Raw genomic sequence first — 21,445 nt, 5'->3', positions numbered from 1 at the left:
GCCAGTGATGCCCTCATCCTATGAATGAATAAAAATGAAAATTCTAGGTGTGTTCTAATTAGTGCCTTGTATAATTTTAGCAAGACCCCCATTCCCTTTGAAATAAAGGCCAACATTCTATTTGCCTTTTCTATTACTTGCTGAACTTGTCTGCTTGGTTTTTGTGATTTAGGCATTAGGACTCACAAATCCTGCTATGTTCAGCTTTGTGCAGTCCTTCCCCATTTAAAATAATACTATTCAGCTTCTCTAATACTCTATTCTTCTTGCCAAAATGCATAAACTTAGACTTTCCCACTTTGCATTCCACTCTTCCAGTTTTTGCCTGCTCACTAAACCGGATTATATTACTCTGCAGAAACAGTCAGCCTTACCACCTATTTTTATCCCATCTACAAACTTGTCAATAATGTATCCACTTGCCTCATCCAAGTCATTAAGCTATATTATTCACAAAGGAGGTGGGCCATTTTCCTTCCACAGTCCAAAGATGTGCAGGTTAAGTGGATTGGCTATGCTATATGGCCCATGGCATCCAGGGTAGGAGGATTAGCCATGGGAAATGCAGGGTTACAGGGATAGGGAAGGTGGGTCTGGGTGGGACGCTCTTTGGAGGGTTGGTGTAGAGTTGATGGACCAAGTGGGCTTCCTCCACACTGTAGGGATTCTTTGAAAAAAATCAGCTGGTTTTGATGTGAGATATAAAATTTCTTTTGTTAAAAACATGTGACTAACAGCTTGAGATTTAAAAGCTTTGAATAGATTTTATGAATGGTAGGTATGTGGTTCTTGGCCAAGTTGTAGCATTGAGTCTGTATTATATAGTTAGAATTTTTTTTTGAGGTATGAGGGATGGAGTTGAACCCATTGATCTTGGGAGAAGAGCAAACGTGGCAACAGGGATGGGGCAAGCTGGCGAGAAAGGCCATGTCTGCTCTCTGGGGCCTAGACCCCATTGTTAAAGAAGCCATAAGGCACTCTGGCCCACAAAACACTCTCTCTCACCAACACCCTATTAACCCAGTATTTTGTAACTTGGGTCTCGCATACCTTCCATGCCATCTCCATTGTCACCTCCACAGAGCTCACTATGAACTGACTTCAGGAACCATGTAAAGATTAAAAATTTAGCTTAAGATTTGGATTGTTGTTTACCCAGACCAGCTCAACTGAGATTTTGGACCGGATACTATTTCAGAAGCAGAAAACTGGGCCATTGCTCAATGCAGTGTAAGAATGATTGCCACGTTTTTCAAATTCAACAACAAAAAAAAAGAATGTCACAAACTCTGGTCCAATTATCAGTAGTGTTTATGAAGAAGAGTAACTATACGTTCCACTCAAATCAAAACAGATGCTATTCTGATTGGAACTTCATATAAATGTGTTTCTATTTGCAGACCAACACTATAGCATTTGGAACAAATTTTCAGCTCAACAGCAGCACTGAATAAAAACAAACTCAATAATACCACAGCTATCGTCTTAAAATGTGTGACATCATATCAGACAAATATCTAATGGTACCCAATGACGATCGATCATAGCTAGTGACATATATGAAGTCAATCACCATAAAATTACTTTTTATTCAGCTGTTTTAAACAGCTGTCCACATTAAGGTGGAGTGAATATCAACTTGAGCATAATACTACAAAAAAAAACATTTGGTTTCAAGCATACCATCAGGGAGTTGTAGGTTAAATGCAGACATGCAGTGTACTCAGCTTTATTACTTGGGGCATTATTACAAGAGCAAGGAGGCGATGTTGAAATTGTTAAGAAACTGGTTAGACCTCAACTGGAGTTGTGTATAGCTCAGAGTGTCACTTTATAGGAAAGATGCGAATGCACTGTAAAGACATTTAGAAGAACAATTTCAGGAAAGAGAAATTTTGGTTATTAGGATAGATTAAAGAACTTGGGACTGTCCTCCTTGGACAGGAGACCGCTAAAAGGATATTTGATTGAGGTTTTCAAAACCATGAGTGAGTGGGGTGGAGTAGATAAGGAGAAGCTGTTCCTGGTCACAAAAGGAACAAGAATGAGAGGATTATAGACACAAAGTGATGTCCAAAAGAAGCAAAGGTAATATGAGAAAAAACTGTTTCATATAGTGAGTAGCTAGGATATGGAATGCACAATCTGGAAATGAGGAGGATCCAGGTGCAATTGTGACAGTCAAGATGGCACTGGATGGTTATTTGGACAAAGATAGTCTGCAATGATCTGGGGAAAGAAGCAGGAGATTGGCACTAGGTAGTGAAGATCATTTGAAGAGCCAGTGCAGGAACAATGGGCCAAATAGCCACCTCCTGCCCGTAATAATTCTGTGATTCTATGATATGCATTTGGACAAAAACAAATTTGACTTACTCTAATTTTGTCATTGATTAGTTGATCCTCTGCATCTTCATCAAATTGTCTTTGAGGATACACATCGATGTCATGTTCCTGAAGGTCATTTCTGATCTGTAAGAAAATAATCAGATTATTTGCTTTAAACAAACAGTCAGTATACAGATTACTTTCAAACCCTGGTGTCTGGTGTTTACATTTCTGGAAATCCATTTTTATGTTGCTCGATGTCATCACTCAATCACTTTCAAAGCCAATTTTCAGATGTATTCTTCTATCTATGCTGCCTTCTAAAGTTAAAGTATGAGTCACAACTCTTGCTGTGTTACTGTGGAAACACACGTTCTAAAGTTGACTGGGGAAGAACCTATTCGCCTCTTCACTTTGCCATCTCCATATTTCCTTTTGTTGTGTTTCTAATAGCAGTGTGTCAATCTTTCCATTAGATATCCTCACGTCCTTCTACAGGAAGAACTTTTATAAATTTGTTTTGCAGCAATAAAACCCTCCTGGCATTGGTAACATTGTAGCAATCAGAGCATCATATAGTATACCACAGAAATGCGTATCTCGTGTCAGTTCTGCAGCCTACCTAGTTGTCATTCCATTTCGAACATAGAAAAGTACAGCACAGTACAGACCCTTCCGCCCTCAATGTTGTGCTGACCTTTTATCCTACTCCAAGATCAGACTAACCTATATCCTCTTCATTGTACTATCTTCCATGTACCTATCCAAGAGTTGCTTAAAATATCCCTAATGTATCTGACTCCACTACCAGTAATGAACATACATCTGACATCTCCCCTAAACTTTCCTCCAATCGCCTTAAAATTATGCCCCAATGTGATAGCCATTTCCACCCTGAGAAAAAGTTTCCAGCTATCTAAACTACCGACACATCATCTTGTACACCTCCATTAAGTAAATTCTCCTCCCCCTTTGCTTCAATGAGGAAAGCCCTAGCTCCCTCAACCTTTCTTAAGACATGCCTTCCAGTCCAGGCAGCATCCTGATAAATCTCCTCTGCACCGTCTCTAAACCTTCCACATCCTTCCCGGAATGAGGCAACCAGAACTGAACACAATATTCCAAGTGTGGTCTAACCAGAGCTCTATACAGCTACAGCATAACCTTGTGGCTCTTAAGCGCAATCCCTCTGCTAATGAAAGTCAACACACCATATGCCTTCTTGACAACCCTATCAACTTGGGTAGCAACTTTGAGGGACCTATGGACATGGACCCCAAGATCCCTCTGTTCTTCCACAATGCCAAGAACCCTGCATTTAACCCTCTATTCTGCATTCAGATTCAGCCTTCCAAGTGAATCACTTCACACTTTTCCAGGTTGAATGTCATCTGCCATTTATCACCCCAGTTCTGCATCCTGTCAATGTCCCATTGCAACCTACAACAGCCCTCCACACAATCCATAACTCTACCAACCTTCGTGTCATCAGCAAACCTACTAACCCACCCTTCCACTTCCTCATCAAAGTCATTTATAAAAATTGCAAAAAGCAGAAGTCCCAGAACAAATTCGTGCAGAATAGCACTGGTCACAGAGATCTGGGCTGAATACTTTCCATCTATCACCACCCTCTGTCTTCTATGGGCCAGCCAATTCTGTATCCCGACAGCCAAATTTCCCTGTATCTCATACCTTCTTACTTTCTGAATGAGCCTATCATGGGAACCTTATCAACACTTTGCTAAAATTCACGTACACCACATCTACTACTCTATCTTCAATGGGTTTTGTCACATTCTCAAAGAATTCAAGAAGGTTTGTGAGGCATGACCTGCTCCTCACAAAGCCATACTGACTATCTCTAATCAAACTGTAGTTTTCCTTGTAATCATAAATCCTGTCTCTCAGAATCCTCCCCAATACTTTGTCCACCACAGACATGAGACTGGTCTGTAATTCCCAGGATTTTCCCTATTCCCTTTCTTGAACAAGGGAATAACATTTGCCACCCTCCAATCATTTGGCACTACTCCAGTCCACAGTGAGGATGCAAGGATCATCAAAGGTGCAGCAATCGCTTCCCTCACTTCCTGTAATAACCTCGAATATATCCCGTCTGGCCCAGATGATTTACCTACCCTTATGATTTTCAAAATTTTCCAGCACCTTCTGCTTCTTAACATCAACCTGTTCAAACATATCAGTCTGTTTCACATTGTTCGCAGAAATGCTGAGGTTCCTCTCAGCAGTGAATACTGAGTTTGGAGTGCATTTATTTTAAAAACAACGTGAATTGGTGAGTTCAATAATTAGTGGATCATCTATAGTGCCAAGTCTCTACTCAGAACAGTGTGCACAATATAACATGTTTACTCGGAACAATATACAATACCAATGTTTTGTTTTATAAAAATAAAGACAGAATGGAAGGTTTTCACAAGTGGCTAAATCACTGCAATGCTCCCAGTATCTCCCCTCTAATCCCTAAAGAGGGCATCTAGTCTTGATGGTTTAAGTACAACGGCATCAGAAAATCAACTGGATAGATTAAAGCTCACTGTTATATTATGCAGCATTACCTAAAGAGAGGGAGGATGGCATCTTGTTTCCTAAAGAGAAGAATTAATGTTTTTTTAAAATCCCAAAAGTTTTCTTCAAGTAAGCCTGGTAACTATGGTGCACTTTTCTGTCCCATTGCCCCCTTTCAAATCTGAAAGGTTTGCCCATAGTAAATAATTGCAACATGCAGCTGCTGATGCCAAGAACCAAACTGGTACAGCAACTTGGACCTACTGAAAGATCACTCAAAGAACCAGTGATCCACAATTAACACAAAAGCAATATTCACACTAATGAAATTGTCATACATGCTCCAAAGCCCCACTTTAAGCTTTAGCATTTTTTTTAAATTTCAAAAATATACTTTAACTTTAAGCTTAAGCATGGTTAGTATCATGCTGCTTGCCATTGGTTTTGTTGCAGTTCAAAGTTAAAACAGTCTCCCATGCCAAGATGGTATATGCATTTTTTGATGCATTCAATTAACAGAACCAAATGTCTTTTGAATAAGATTGCTCATAACATTTATTGAACTTGCAAACACTGATCATGGAATCATGGAGTCTATAAAACAACGCACAAATTCAGTACACTCAAAACACAATACTGATAGTACAAATTAGAGTGACAGAAGTTATAACAACTGAACATGAACAAATCAGTTCTTTTCATTAACAGCCAATAAGCAAGACACTCGTTTACCCTACTGTGAAGCAATTAAAACAAAATGGTTTTTCAGCTCACCGACTGCCTACACAGGGAATTATGCTGAAAATGGCAATCCTCAAGGAAGTGCTACAAAGAGACATTAATACTAAAAATCCTTTTAGAATTTTAAATAGGGCAAATTGATGACTGACAGATTTTATTTTCTGATTGGTACAAAAAGTGATCTTTGCTTTGTAAACAGGTTTCTTTAGAGGGAAATCTGCATTTATTGATCCATAACTCAACTCTGAGCTATGGGGAACCCATCATAAATGTTGCTTAAGAAGCTTTCTGAATAGCTTTTTTTTGGGTGTACGTGTGTACCAGATGAACATTCCAGAGAAAATCAGTTGTCAAAATAAGTTGAAAAAAGGCAGTCACAATAAAGTGAACAATGAGACCAAAAAAAAAGCACAATGTGTGAACATCAAAATTTTTATAATGATGACAAATGAACAGTCAAAGCCTTTTTTAAAAATTAATTATGATACTGGACTGATTATAAGTGAATGCCTGAAGATAATGCCAAGGGCCCTCAACATGTTCGAGCAGAGCAATACTTACTTCTGGCCAGGCAATCTAAACTGTGACGACTAGAACTGGATGAACTACATTAGTTGTGTTTAATCAGAGCTTCATAAGCATTCAATGTAACTTTCTTGCTTTTGTACTCAGAACCTCTATTTATGAAGCCCACGACCACATTTGCTTAAAATAAACAAAGCTCTGTGGATGCTGATAATCTGAAAGAACAGAAATTGCTGGGGAAACTCAGCAGGTTTTGGCAGTACCTGTGAAGAGAAACTGAGTTAATGTTCTGAGATCTGTGACTCCTTCAGAACCACATAAGTTTTGCTGAATACTCACTCAACATTTCCTGCTACCTTCAATGATTAAGATGTATGCATCCCCATACACACTGTTTCTGCACGCTTTACTGAACTATCTTAGAGGGTTAACTGCCACTTGTCTGTCCATTCTCCTTGTCTGTGTTTTACTGCAGACTACTGTCTAACAGACTCTGATCTGTAAAACAACCACGAACCACAACTTGCTAATTTTCTCTTTGTAAACCAATTTTTCTTATCCAAGCTGACACTGATGCTTCTATGTTGTTAAATTATCCAGAAGATTTTCTAAAAATCAGGACAGGCGACAGTCATTCGATTGTCTTCATCATCATTTTCTGCAAAACTATGGATTAGTTAAACATGATCTGCCATTTATTAACCTGTGCTGGCGCTCCTCAATAAGCTTAAACCTTTCCAACTGCATGTGATTTTTATCTTTGATTGTTGTTGACAAAACATCACCCGGCACGAGTCTAACAGACCACTAGGTCCTCGGGCAGTTCTTAGACTTCTTCTTGAATAAGGATGTGATATATGTGGTACCACCCAATTCTCTGGCACCTCCCCTTGAATCCAAGGATTATTGGAATACAGTAGAAAGTTCTTCCACTATGTCCAACCCACTTCCTTTCACAACTTGGGAAGCAAGCTAGCCAACCAGGTAAATTATTCACCCTACTTATACACAGGCTTTCCAGGGTCTCCTTCATCACATCTATTACCTTTGCCATTCTATTGATATTTTGTCAGCTCCTTCTTCCTTAGTAAATATTGTTGCAAAACACTCATCAAATTGTCTATCTTTGCTCTAGATTCCTAAGCATGTAATTACCCTCTTTTGGTTCATATGGTGCAGCAGTAGTTTTGCTACATCTGGTCCCGAAGCCTTGTGGTAAAGTCCCACTTGTCCCAAAGCTCATTACATGTCTGTGCAGCTTGATTAAAAACACTTCGAATCACCCTCTGTCCCCAGTAAGGCTCACGCTACTTCCTATTACCCACTTACTGTGTACTTTTCTGCTACTTTTTTGTAAAAGAAAATAATTGCAAATTCCACAATGGATCATTCCTATCCACAGTACAGAAAGGGATCTGAAGTTTTGGGAGCTGGAGAAACCCACAGACTAACTAAGCTCCTTGCTTGAATAGTTGTGCTCCAATCGATCATTCCACACCAGGATTTATGGTTTATTGAAAATAAAAAATACAAATTACAATAAAAAGAGCTCAATTTTTGTTTCTAAAGTGCTTAGAGAGCAAAATTATTGATTATGTGTCAACAATTTATGCCATCTGTTTCCACAAATGTCACTGGGGATACGTAAAAACGGCTCATATTTCCCAACTCAAATTTTTTTCAAGGTAACACATGGCTTTGTAGTTTTGTTGAAGAGCAGGACAAAATATCTGAGCAAACTACAAAACCCTGAAGTGAACGTCAAATACATTTCGGAGTAATAAAAATTGGAGCTTAATTGAAAGTTCTTACCAAATTTGGCTACTTTTAACTTTAGAAACTTGGTGGTGTTCATTTTAAGATTACTGAATAGTGGCACATTTTTGGCTGCAATTGGACAATTAAAAACACAAAAATACTGACAACCAGCCTGATTAAATGGATGACTGAACTTTTGTAAGCTCACTTACTGAAAGCTTGTGTCTGGCACACACCATTAAACCAATAATGCAACTAACACTGCCAGTTCACACATGCAGTTGCAAATGAGGGGACATAGCGTACTGACCATCACATCATGCACACTAAATATTGTTGATGATTATTCGTGCAATCCTATTTCCAAGTATCTTGCATGGATCCAATTTTTATGTAATTTGCAAATATTTACTCTCGTGCAAATCAAATGCTGGAATTTTGCCATACTGAAGGCAAATAAACATTCACTTCTTGAAACAAAAGTAAAATTGGCAATATGATCGAGTGCTACAACACAAATCTGAGTAAATATTTTTGCATTCAAATCCAAAATGCTCAATCCAGCTTAATATCTACGCATAGCAGTGCAAATTTTCCCATTTTCTTGACAGAAATTCTTGAAACCTGCAACAAAACTAGGAGCAGATTACTGCAGAAGCGGAAATCTATACTGAAAACAAAAAGTGCTGGAGATCACAGCGAGTCAGGCAGCTCTGAAGAGTCATCTGGACTTTAAACTTCAGCTTGCTTTCTCTCTCCATGGGTGCTGCCTGACTCGCTGTGATTTGCAGCACTTTTTGTTTCCTCCAACAAACTCTTGGTATTCCACTTCCAACAGTGCTGCCAAAATGTCCAATAAAGTTATTGTTACAGCCCAACATTGGAAATAATGACTGCACCAAAAACTAGATTTGTTTTAATGTTTGTGCCTGATATTCAACTATTTTAACAGTAAATAAGAAATTTAAAGCCACAATAAACAGTTATGAATTTCTATCAAATTATCTCAAATAGATTCGAATGTTAGCTCAGTCACAACAACAGGCAATTGTATAAACAAAATCTTTCACCACACAACATGAAAGATTTTATGACGACATGATCAAAATCTTATTTATAAGAAGTTAGATTTTAGGGAACACTTTATGGAAGACAGAGTTTTAATGTCTATTTAACAATGCTTACTTGTTTTGAATAAACCAGCCAGAATGCAATTTTACAAACTCACATGCTTAAGTATCAGTTTACAAGAATTAAATTCTATAAAACTGTGATTTATATATTTAAACTACCCTTGTTAAAAATGCAAAAATATTAAGGTTATACATTGGATTAAATCTGCATCTCTTCCCCATCACTACATAATAATAAGTGAATGGTTTCATCTACAGTTTATATTAGTGTCACCAATGCAGTTTTGGAATGTTTGGCAGTGAGGGTTGTTGCTGAGCTCATTTCCTCAGGTAATAAAGCAGCTATGATCACATATAGCAATATTCAGGCTTGGCCCAATTTGCACCAGGCAATGACTACCTGCAAGACCTCTAACCAGGCATTCAATGGTATTACCATCATCAAATTATCCACCATTAACATCCCTGGGCTCACAGACTAGAAACTTAATTAGACCAGCTACACTAAATACCAAAGCTAAAAAAAAGTCAGAGGTTGGCAACATCAGTGAATGACTCATGTCTCAATTGCCTCAATCCCATCCATTATCAACAAAGGAGGAAGAAATATTGTGGTGAAAGACTCTTCAGTTATCTAGCTGAGTGCTATTCCAACAACACTCAAGAAACTTTGCACCATAAGGACAAAGCAGTTGCACGAGTGGCGCTTTTTATTCTGTAGCTTAGACTTTCATTCACTCCGCTACTGGCACACAATGGTTATATTGTTTACACTATGCAAGATGCAAGCAGCAATTTGGCAAGATTTCTTCAGCAGTATCTTCCAAACTCCTGATATATGGATGGGCAAGAGTAGCAAAGATAGAAGAAAATGCGGTCTGCAGATGCTGGAGACCAGAGTCAAGAGTGTGCTGCTGGAAAAGCTCAGCAGGTCAGGCAGCAGCCAAAGAACAGGAGAATCGAAGTTTTGGGCTTAAGCCCTTCCTGATGAAGGGCTTATGCCTGAAACCAAGTGTAGCATAGGCACTGGAATGTCTACACCTCTAAATTTCCAAGCTGCATGCTACCTGCTCTTGTAAAGATATCACCAATCATACAGAATCAATGAGCCAAATAGTGGAACCTTTCCATCACAAATGTTGTGGGAGTTCATACATGACACAGACCATAGGGCTTGAAGAAAGCAGTCCACCAGTATCTTTAAGGGACAAGGCAGAAATTTTGTATTTTTTAAACAAACTTAGTGTAATTTTTATATTTAAATGTTTATGCTTAATGCTTGCAAGATAACATTTAATAATGAGAGTTTATAAAATTATATTCTTGCTGGCTTATTCAAAACAACTAAAATGACATTAAACGGACATTAAAACACTCTGTCCGCCATAAAGGCAGTCCCTAAAATCTACCTCTATACTCAAGCTTTTGATCACCTCTCCTAATATCTCCTTGTATGGTGTAAAACTTTGCTTCATAATTGTTTCTACAAAATAATTTAGAACATTTCACCAATTACATGATAAGTCTGCTATGCAAATACAAGTTGCACTTGATTAGAGATGGGCAATAAATGTTGGCCTTCCTGGTGAAATCACATTGAAAAACCTAGAGTCTACCGCAGAGTTGAATACAAAATGAAAATGTAGATTTTGAGTAGAGTACAAAAAAAAGCAAACATTTCTGTACATAACTGATCCCACCTGGTTAAACACTGCTCATTTTCTCCATTTAGACTCAAGTGTCAGCATATAAGCACAGCTTGTACTCTACAGCTGGACATAGCTGAGGCCACTCAGAATAACAATTCTGTGACTGCCAAAAAATTGTCCCAAGATTCCATTTAAGCTCCCTGCCGACATACACGATTCCAAAAAAAACAAAGAATGCTGTTTGGTTTTTAACACTCTTCTTTCAGGCAACAGATATCACCTCAGCAGGAAATAAGAAAATGGTAGCATGCCATGTAAATAGCAAATGGATCATTTAAATTATTATGCTTACCTTTTCCTTAAAGATGGCCCTCTCTTCCAGTGTTAGCGTGTCTGCTTTTGCGATGACAGGAACAATGTTTACCACCTTGCTCAGACGTCTCATAAATTCTATATCTAAGGGTCGAAGACTGGGGTGTTGAGAAAATACCAATGCATTAAAAGCTTTGAACTCATGCACTTAAAAGTCAAAAATAATTTTATGTTACATCATTGACTAATTTGCTCATTGGTTTTTTTCTCTCAACTTTAATTCAGCTTCCAAGTTTGCACTGGGAACTTCAATTATGGGAGCTCCTCCAACTCTGGAAATGGCAGATTTCAAGAATATAAAGAATTAACTGTATCATTTGAACATGGACTTCAAAGACAACTCCAGTACTAGGTGAGTGCCAATTTCCTGGTATCTGGTCAGATCATCTTTGATAAGTACCTTGAATAGTGATTGTTTTCTCTGAAATTGTACTGAAAGATGGAATAAAATCTTTTAACAGTTTCAGGCTATAGTTAGACATATTTGAAATATTATTTTGCACTCTAATTGTACATGCCCAAACTACTGTTAGACATACTATACTGTAATATTAGCTGACTGCTTTCAAAGAGAAAGCCCGGGAAACTAAATTTCCATCACCACTGGTTAACTCACTTATCAAGGCTGTAGTATCACTTAATGGCTTTCTCACTGATCATTACAGGAAACTTTGATCAACAAAAAGAAAAAGTGATATTTTAAGCTGCATAGTCCTGTCCTCTTTCTTTTGATTCCCAAAGAAAGATGGCAACCATATTTCATGCGGATATTTGCAACTCCACAAGAAAATTGGCTAATCTTTATCCAAACATAATTGCACTCAAATGATCCAAATAAAGGACAAAACTTGAAATTTGGCAGCTGTGTTGGCTAGCTTCCATCTTGTAAATATCCATGGGGCCAGATATCAATGAGACAACACCCCAAAAAAGTCTGATGAAAGAAAATCTCTAGAAGTTGATGATGCAGCTTGCTTGGGTATGCAAGCAGCATACAGTCAGAGATTATTTCTAGCCTAAACACTTAAATGAATGAAGAGTATGTGAGAAAATTTTACCTAGCTAAAAAAGTGTGTAAATTCAGGCAATTTACAATTAGTGAAATAAGAGGTTGTTTCCATTTTTGACGGAAGAATAAGTATTTTATTTTAATTGCTGAGATGGAAGGCAAGTGGAAATTCCCTGGAAGGAGAATAATCAATTTTTATGGTTCAAGCACAAAGATCCACCATCTTATGGTAGGGGAAAGGATAAATTGACACTTGGATAATAATGATCTGAGTAAGCATACTCCACATGGATTTGCAAATTGGAATTTATGCTCAATATACTTGATAAGGTTCCAGGTGGTAAACTAATTAATAAGTTAGGTCACATGGGATTCAGGATGAGCTTACCAACTGGATATATACTTGGCTTAATGGCAGGAGACAGTGTGATGGTGGAGGGTTGCTTTACGGACTGGAGGTTGGTCTCCAGTAGTCATTTATATAAATGCTTTGGGGAGGCGATAGGAGGCATGGTTAGTAAGTTTACAGATGACACCAAAATTGGTGGCATAATAGAAAGTGAAGAAGGCTTGATAAAATGGGTCAATGGGCTGAAACAAAGCACATGAAGTTCAATCTGGATAAATGAGAGGTATTGCATTTTAGTACAACAAACAAGGGTAGGGCTTTTACAATTAATGGTAGGGCCTTGGGTAGGGTTGTAGAACAGAGGGACCTAAGGGTGCAGGTTTGTAATTCTTTGAAGTTTGCATCACATGTACACAGGGTGGTTAAAAAGGGGTTTGACACGCTTGCCTTCATTGCTCAATTGTCTGAATACAGGAGTTGGAAAGTCATATTAGAGTTGTATAGAACATTAATACAGCCCCTTGTGGAATACTGTGTCCAGTTCTGGTCCACCAGTTATAGAAAGGTTTTTGTTAAGCTGGAGAGGGTTCAAAGGAATTTGCCAGAATGTTGCTGGGTATGGAAGGTTAAGTTATAAAGGCGAGGACTTTTTTCACTGGAGAGTAGGAGGTTAAGATGTAACCTGATAGACGTTTGTAAGATTATGAGGGGTATAGAGAGTGTTAATAGTAGTTGTCTTTTCCAAGGATGGGGGATTTCAAGACTAGGGGGCACATTTGAAGGTGAGAGGAGAGAGATTTTTTAAAAAATCACACCTTAAGGGATAATTTACAGAGAGGCTGGTACGCATGTGGGATGAACTTCTTGAGGAAGTGATGGTTGCGGGTACAATTACAACATTTAAAAGACATTTGGACTTGTACACGAATAGGAAAGGTTTGAAGGAAAATGTGCCAGCAGCAAGCAGGTGGGACTAGTTTAGTTTGGGATTATTTGGGGCTGGTTGGACTGAAAGTTCTGTTTTTATGATGTATGACTCTACGACTATGACTATCAAGCTTATTTCAGGGTAGTACTAAAAAAAAACTGCTAAAAGGGGATATAGTGTACTTAGATTTTCAGAATGCTTTTGATAAGGTTCCCCACAGGAAGTTGGTTAGCAAATTTACCGCCTCACGGTATAAGAGGTAATGTACTGGCAAGATTTATGAATTGCCTAACCATTGGAAAACAGTATGAATGTATTGATAATTCTCACATTGGAAGAGTGGGACTAGTGGGGTACTGCAAGGATCAAATGAGTTCTGAAAAGGGGTCACTGGACCCAAAATGTAAATTCTGCTTTCTCTCCACAGGTAATGAGCTTCTGCAGCACTTTCTGTTTTTGTTATAAGGATCAGTAGTTGGACCCTAGCTGTTCACAACATACATCTGTGACTCAGATGTGGAACCAAATTAACTACTCCTAAATTTTAGAATATAAAACGAAGTGGAAACCTGTGTTATGAGGAATGTGTAAAGCTGGAGCAATGAAGCTGAGTTAGACTGCACCGAGCATCCTGTGTGCAGATTTGATCTCCTTATCTCAGGAAAAATATTACCACAGTAGGGAGTGTGCAAGTTTCAGCAGACTTGTTCCAGGGATGGCAGAAATGTCTAATGAAAGATAGGGTGAACTGGGCCTGTATTCGCTAGAGATTTGATGAATGAGATTTGGTCTCTTAAAACCTACAAAATAGTGAAATTCATTCAAGGTATAATGCAGATATTTCCCAGGCTGCAGAGTCTAAAACCAGGAGACGCATGATTTAAAATAAGGGTTTATTCAGGACGGAGATTAATTTTGTTTTAATTCAGGGAGTGGTGAATTCTGTACCCCACGGAGGCATGGATGCTTAGTCTGGGTACTTTTAAAATATAAATGGACAGATATTCAATTACCAGTGGTGAAAAGGGTTAAGGGATAGTCTGAGTAAAAGACATTAAAAGTATGCGCTCAGCCATGATTGTAATAAATGGTGAAGCAGGCTTGAATGGCCTATTCCTGTTCCTTTGTTCACCATGGATAAGGAATTGATCAGCCTTAAAAAGGTATCTATTGCCATGCAAAGCAGGTAGTCATGTCTTCTGAGACAGAGTCTTACTAATGCGTGTCAGACACACACAAAGCCATTATGCATAAAAATCACCCTGCATTTATGATCACTTTTAGATTCATTGCTGAGGGGATGAAATCAAGGTATGTCATGAAATGCAAGTATCACTTAATCAGAAACCGGGAATACATTTGAATCATACCAGATAGGATGTGATACATGACTGCCATATCCTGGGAGAAGATGGTTAAAACATACAGATGGTAATCCTGCTCTCACTGTGGAGGATTGTATCTACTCTGTATTGATTTAGCCAAATCCAGATCTGCTGAATAGACCACCAAGCTGACCTGAAAATGTAAATGAGGCAACTATTTGTGGGATTCCTTTTAATGTGCAATAGAAGTTAATCCAAGCTTGGATAATTTATTTGTACAGCCATATTTGAAGAGCAGAAGAGGGGTGTGTGTGCGTGCGTGAGGGGACATTGGATCTGTCTGAATCATTTACCCTTTTTCACCCAAACATAGGAAAAATAATCAATTAATTTAAAGTGGGTAAAAAGGACTGAAATCAAAGAGAGAAAAGCATTAAGTTACTATAGTAATTGCATACAATTGTCAACGGATGGCAGTACACACGTTAAGATTATTTATCCTGCTATTTGCAGAGTTAAGATTTTAACACACTGGCGTTGTTAGCATACCACTACAGGAATTACATACAGCTCTTCTCCTCCCCCAAAAGTAGTCTCAGGGTAGCAGTTAGAGAAGATCTGCCGTCCAGCCCACTGCCTCTGAACTTCCTGTACGTAATAAGTGCAATCCAAAGGGAAAGAGTTGCTGAAACACTCAAACAATAGATTTCTGACATTTGGAACAAAGCTGAGAGTTAACCAGTTTAAGAGGAAAAGTGAATGCCTTATATTAACCTCCGGGTACAGCAGTATGCCACAACATATAGTGCAATTGGAACTACACATGGAATCTTAAATACAACACTACCCTTGGGGATCTGAAAGGTTGATTTAATGAATCATATTCTATTTGATGGAAGTCTTACTCCCTCAGCTTTCCAACCATTATTCATCCTTTTAAGGTTGAATAAGGGTCAATAGACAGCTGTCCAGTTTTGCCTCCCAGTCCAAAGAAAAGTCATTGTTATTAATGACTTTAAGTACAGTTTTATTCAGATACATGTGGAATATCACAGCCCCAATTGGATTCAGTTGCAGTATTTAATCTAATTTTGAACTTCCTTTTAAACAAGCAGATAATCCACAAGATATTCTTGAAGTTTTAATTATTGATGGAAAAACCTCCATTTGATGATATTTCACAAAATGCTCATCCATCTCCTTATATCTCTCACCATTTGATTGTAACACAGCTTTCCTTAATAATGTTAGGGTACATGCAGAGTGAATAAAATAAAAAATATTTATACTTAAGTTATTTTAATATATCAAAAACACCTCAACATACAAACATCTTCCACAAATAGTGAGACTCAAAAAGCTAACTGAAATGTTAACTATACCAGAACAAAGTGAAAAATCACACCACCAGGTTATGGTCCAACAGGTTTAATTGGAAGCACTAGCTTTTGGAGCACTGCTCCTTCATCAGATGATTGTTGCCACCAGCATCTTCAAATCATATATACCAGAACAGTAATGTTAGAGGAATCATCTAGCTGTTGAAGGTGTGGAAATCTCAATGAGAAGTTTGATCCAGTGTCTTAGGGGGCTGGGTCATGGACTTCAGAGTCTTGAAGGGAGACACGGAGGAAATTATTTTACAGATGTAGCAGTTAAATGATCTGGAAAACAGTAACACAAAAAACTTGGGACTTGAACTGTCAAGCATAAACTGAAAACAATGGAACCTTTCTGCACAGAGTGAACAAGAGAGGAAGGAAATCGGAGATGAAGTAAATGAGGGAAAAAAAACATTTTAAATGCTTGCTGCACTAAGGCAACCTTTGGATGAACGACCCAAGATTAGATGGCATTCTGCATTCATCATTACTTTCTGATCCTTAGAAATTAAATTTTGATTTGATATTTAATAGTTTCATTCTATTTCCGGAACTCTGCACGATTATTCAACTTGTGGAATGTGGTGCTTTGGCCTTCAAGGATTTCATTCTGTTCAATGTTGTGAATTAATTAAAAGGGCTTGAACTGCTGAATTTGTACCTCTTGAAGGGAGAATCTTGGAAATTAGATTACTGCGTGATATTAATGGCCCTGTCACAGGGCTTCAGACTCACACAGCAACATCATTTCATATTTGAAAATAAGATCAGCACGTGTAAGGTTAATCTATTTTTAGAGGAGAAAACGAAAGTGGCTTTCTGTCTGCCAAATTAAGGAGATGGAAACTCATATACTAATAGGTTTTCATTAATGAATGAATGGACTGTGGGCATTGTCAGTTCAGATTCATTTATTGCCCATCCCTCATGGACGGACCAGCACAGGTGCATACATCGTTATTGACCCCAAACACTTGCTAATACTCGTAAAAATATCACACTTTATTTTTTATCCTTTTTGCTGACTTATTATAAACATTTACAAAAAGTTCTTGCACATCAATTCTATATCTTCCCCTGCTGGCATTGATGATTTTTAATATTTGTATTCTATTGCATACAGCATGGTAATAATGGCTGCAACACAAAACATTTTCTCAGTTAGAGAACTCTTTGATCTTCACAAACTCTACCAATGATAACCGTTAGACATATATGGAATAAGTATTGTTTGAAAGTCAGTGACTAGAAACAGCTCCCATTCTACAAGTATTATAAAGTTGCAGAGAACCTCAGTGCCAGAAGGGGTTCAAGGCCCAGCTGCCCTATAAGTGTGTCAGGATACGGTAGAAAAGGTTGATAAAAGTAACTACATGGTTTCAGACAAGCAATTCAGTGATGAGATTAATCATAATGCTCAGCGCTCAGTTGAGAGAAACAAGGTGCAAAAATATCCAGAATGCATAAAACATGAACAGGAACCACCATATCATTAATCATAACGTATTCCATATCTAATATTTATGGAATGCATCATGATTCTCAAGCAATAACACAGTGCCTAAGTTTAGATGACATCACCAATGCTAAAATATAGAATTAAAAAAAACAAAGAACACAGCTGCCGAAATCGGAAATACAACCGAGCTTGCAAATCCCTTGTAAATCAATAACCTGTTTTCCTCTTTCAGATCTGGACTGGTCTCATGTATCTCCAGTGATTCTTTTATCAAGGCAGTGACAGAGTGTTTATTTTCTGTGCTGAAGTATCCTCAGTGATATTTGATCTACTGATGTGAACGGACAGAAATTTGTGGGTGGACGAAGTATGCAAGGAAAAAGTATTGTTCATTGTGGGCTCTTGTAAGTTTTAAAACATAGGCACTTAGATCAATGATCTGACCACAATGCGGCACGACCTGGGCAAGGGAGAGTACAGAAGCCATAAGAAACTGATAACAACACAAAAAACATGTACACGACAGCTTTGAATATTAATAAGCAGAATTTAGAACAAATTGTACAGGGTTCCAAAAATATTTTTTCATAAATATTCGACATGAAAGAGCTATTAAAATCCCAGATACAATGAAGCGATGATAGCTCATTCTTTCATTTCTGTGTTTTTAAAATACATAAAGAAAAAGCTGCATTTACTTGAATGGTTTGCAAAATGTTTGTTTTAAACTAGAGCCTTACTATGTGGTTTGTGTGTTCGGATTCTCATTCTTGTTGTAGCCCACAACAGCTTCTTTTCAAGCGGGACTGTTTAAAAGAGTCTAACCTACTCTTTGTCTCCACAAATGGAGTGGGCTTGTAAAACCACAAACTTAAACCTGTGCCTTTGCCTCATTTTACCCTCTTTTGCTATTTCTCACACACCTAATTAGTGATATTTTCTTTCAGGAGCACCTTGCATAAATTAGAAACCTGTACTATTACATTCCAACTCCATTTCCCTTACATGGCAAGGCAAAAAATGCAGGTCACAATACAGAATACCTACTGGTAAACAGGACATCCAAAGAGTATAGTGTCCTAAAGAATTCACAGCCAGTTAGTTATTGATAATTAATATTTACCCTCTGAGTTAGCTAACATGGACATTATTGTGTACAATTACCAACAAACACGAGTTTTTCACTTGTGGACCAATATTGTTCCATTGGACATCTACTATATCTGGGAAATCTTGTTCCTACTATAAGATCAGCCAAACATTTTGGAAATTTCTAACTCAGAGATCATTTATGATTGTTGTAATAGTATGGAATCTTGCTGTAGCCTGAGTACGTAGGCAATAAAAGGCCAGCGAGTATACAGGAAACCATTCTCTAATTAACATGTCATCTGTACTTTAGAGAAAGACCTCTCATATGAAGCTTTGTCAAATAATATATTATCATCACAAGTTTGGAGAAGATTTATAGTTCAGATTGAGGTTCTGGATGCAAGTTTGCTCATGAGCTGGAAGGTTTGTTTGCAGACATTTCATCACCACACTAGGTAACATCAGTGAACCTCTAGTGAAGCACTGGTGTTCTGCCCAGTTTTCTATGTGTGTGTTTAGGTTTCCTTGGGTTGGTGATGTCATTTCCTGTGATGGTAAAGTCATTTCCTTTTTTTTTAAAATCAGAGGATGATAGATGGGATCCAAGTTAATGTGTTTGTTGATAGAGTTCCGGTTGGAATTCCATGCTTCTAGGAATTCTCTGTTTGGCTTGTCCTAGGATGGATGTGTTGTCCAAGGCAAAGTGGAGTCTTTCCTCCTCTGTATGTAAGGATACTAGTGAGAGTGGGTCATGTATTTTTGTGGCTAGTTGATGTTCACGTAACCTGGTGGCTAGTTTTCTGCCTGTTTTACACAGTTCTTGCAAGGTATTTTATAAATGATATTAAGTTTTCCTTGTTGTCCATATAGAGTCTTTCAAGTTCATTGGCTACTGTTTTAGTGTGTTGCGGGGTACCATGATGCTAAGAGGTCTGAGTAGTCTGACAGTCATTTCCAATATGTCTTTGATGTAGGGGAGAGTGGCTAGGGTTTCTGGTAATGTTCCTAGAAGCATGCATTTTATCCAGAACTCTCAACAAACACATTGATTTGGATACCATCGATCACCCTCAGAAAAAAAACAGGAAATGATATCACCAACCCAAGGAAACTTGAACACAAATAGGAAGCGGGGCATAATACCAGTGCTTCACTGGAGGCTCACTGATAGTGTTATCTAGTATGGGTGATGAAACATCTTAAAACAAACCTTCCAGCTCAGCAAGCAAACTTACATCCATGTATTACAATGCTAACTGTATTGAAAAGGATCAGTGTCACTTAAACTACTAAGACTTTATTCCCAAAAGTTGTGGAAGAAATGCTAGAAACATTTTCAAGTTAGCTCTCTTTCAGCAATTAACTAATTAAACCTATTCAAAGCCCCTGCAGCAATTGTTCATAACATGCTCAAAAGATTCATTCTCATTTTAAGCTGTAACTCTTTGGCTGATTCTCAACAATAACTACAACTTGCATTCTTAAAGCACCATCATCATAACCAACACTCCAAGATAGTTCACAGCAACACTGTCAAAGAAAATAGGACAGATACCCAACCACGTCAGGAGATAGGAGGACTGATGTCGAAAAGCTTGGCCAAAGGTAGAAGTGTCCTAAAGGAAGAAAAAGGTCAAAGGCTTTGATGTATAGGAAATAAGTTCTGAAATTTGGAGCCTTGGCAACTGAAGGCACCACTGACAATAATGGAGCAGTTAAAAGTGGGATGTTCAGTGAGTTAGAATTGAAGGAAGATTGAGTGTTGAGAGCTGTTGGATCTCTCAGATATAGTGCGAGGTGAAGCCAAAGAGGGATCGAAAGCAAGAACAAAATTCTTTTAGAAGTTGAGGCTCTTGATTAATAGGGAGCCAACATAGCTCAACAAGTACAGGTTTAGTACATTGGGATAAATGTTGGTAGAGTTTTGGATTAATACTAGTTAAAATGTTGGGATGTAGTCAAAGCAGTCAGGAATGCATTTGAGTAGTTAAGTTTAGGAGGAAATGAAGACATAGATGAGGATTTCAGCAGTTGCGTTAAAGCAAGAGGAGCACAATCAGGTAACACTACAAAGATGGAAATAAGCGTTCTTAGTGATGGTACAGGTATGCAATTAGAAAGTCATTTGGGATTAAACATGACAACTATGCTGTGGACAGATTGGCTCTGCATCAGTTGACAGGAAGAGGAGTAGAATCTGTGTGGAGGGATTTAAATTGTAGCAGGAACCAAAGACAATGAAATAAAAGCAAAATACAGCCAATGCCGGAAATCTGAAATAAAAGCAGAACGTGCTGGAAAACTGAATAATTCTGGCAGCATATTTGGAAAAAAACAGTTAACTTTTTGAGCTATTCCAAAGGAGACTCATCGGATTGAAATGCTAATTCTGTTTCTCTCCTCAAAAATGCTGTCAGAACTGCGGAGTTTCTCCAGCAGTTTGTCTTTGGAATAAAAACCAATCTGTTCAAATCTTGCCAAATATTTAACTGGAGGAAATTTCTTCTCATCCAGTACTGGATTTCATACAAGCCATCTGGCAAGTTAAAGACAGGAGTCAACAATAATATTTGCTTTCAATGTCCAAGTTTTCAATTTGGCTAGTTCTCACACCCCTTGAAAAAATACTTGTTAACATTTTATGAATTTGTATTGAAACTAAAAGACTGTATTTTTGTAGTGTCTTTCAGGACCGGCAAAGCATTTTAGTCAGTGGAATCATTTTTAAGGGCAGAGAGTCAGAGAGATGTACAGCATGGAAACAGACCCTTCAGTCCAACCCGTCCATACCGACCAGATATCCTAACCCAATCTAGTCCCACCTGCCAGCACCCGACCCATATCCCTCCAAACCCTTCCTATT

General features: G+C 38.1%; 1 protein-coding gene across 5 annotated transcripts in view; it reads right to left on the bottom strand.

Annotated features, from left to right (window-relative positions):
* The window catches only part of LOC140463954 (septin-9-like), a 299,673-nt gene that overhangs the window by 21,711 nt on the left and 256,517 nt on the right, over positions 1-21,445 (bottom strand). For all 5 annotated transcript variants that reach the window (XM_072558447.1, XM_072558449.1, XM_072558450.1 and 2 more), the window contains 2 exons: positions 11,019-11,136; positions 2,377-2,472 (listed from right to left, as the gene is read on the bottom strand). In XM_072558447.1, the coding sequence (XP_072414548.1) occupies positions 2,377-2,472; positions 11,019-11,136 (214 nt within the window). The remainder of the gene's footprint in view (positions 1-2,376; positions 2,473-11,018; positions 11,137-21,445) is intronic.

This window comes from Chiloscyllium punctatum, chromosome 39, assembly GCF_047496795.1.
Source record: "Chiloscyllium punctatum isolate Juve2018m chromosome 39, sChiPun1.3, whole genome shotgun sequence".
Taxonomy (NCBI): Eukaryota; Metazoa; Chordata; class Chondrichthyes; order Orectolobiformes; family Hemiscylliidae; genus Chiloscyllium; species Chiloscyllium punctatum.
Note: the sequence above shows the minus strand (reverse complement) of the source record. Positions and strands in the feature narration are given on the sequence as shown.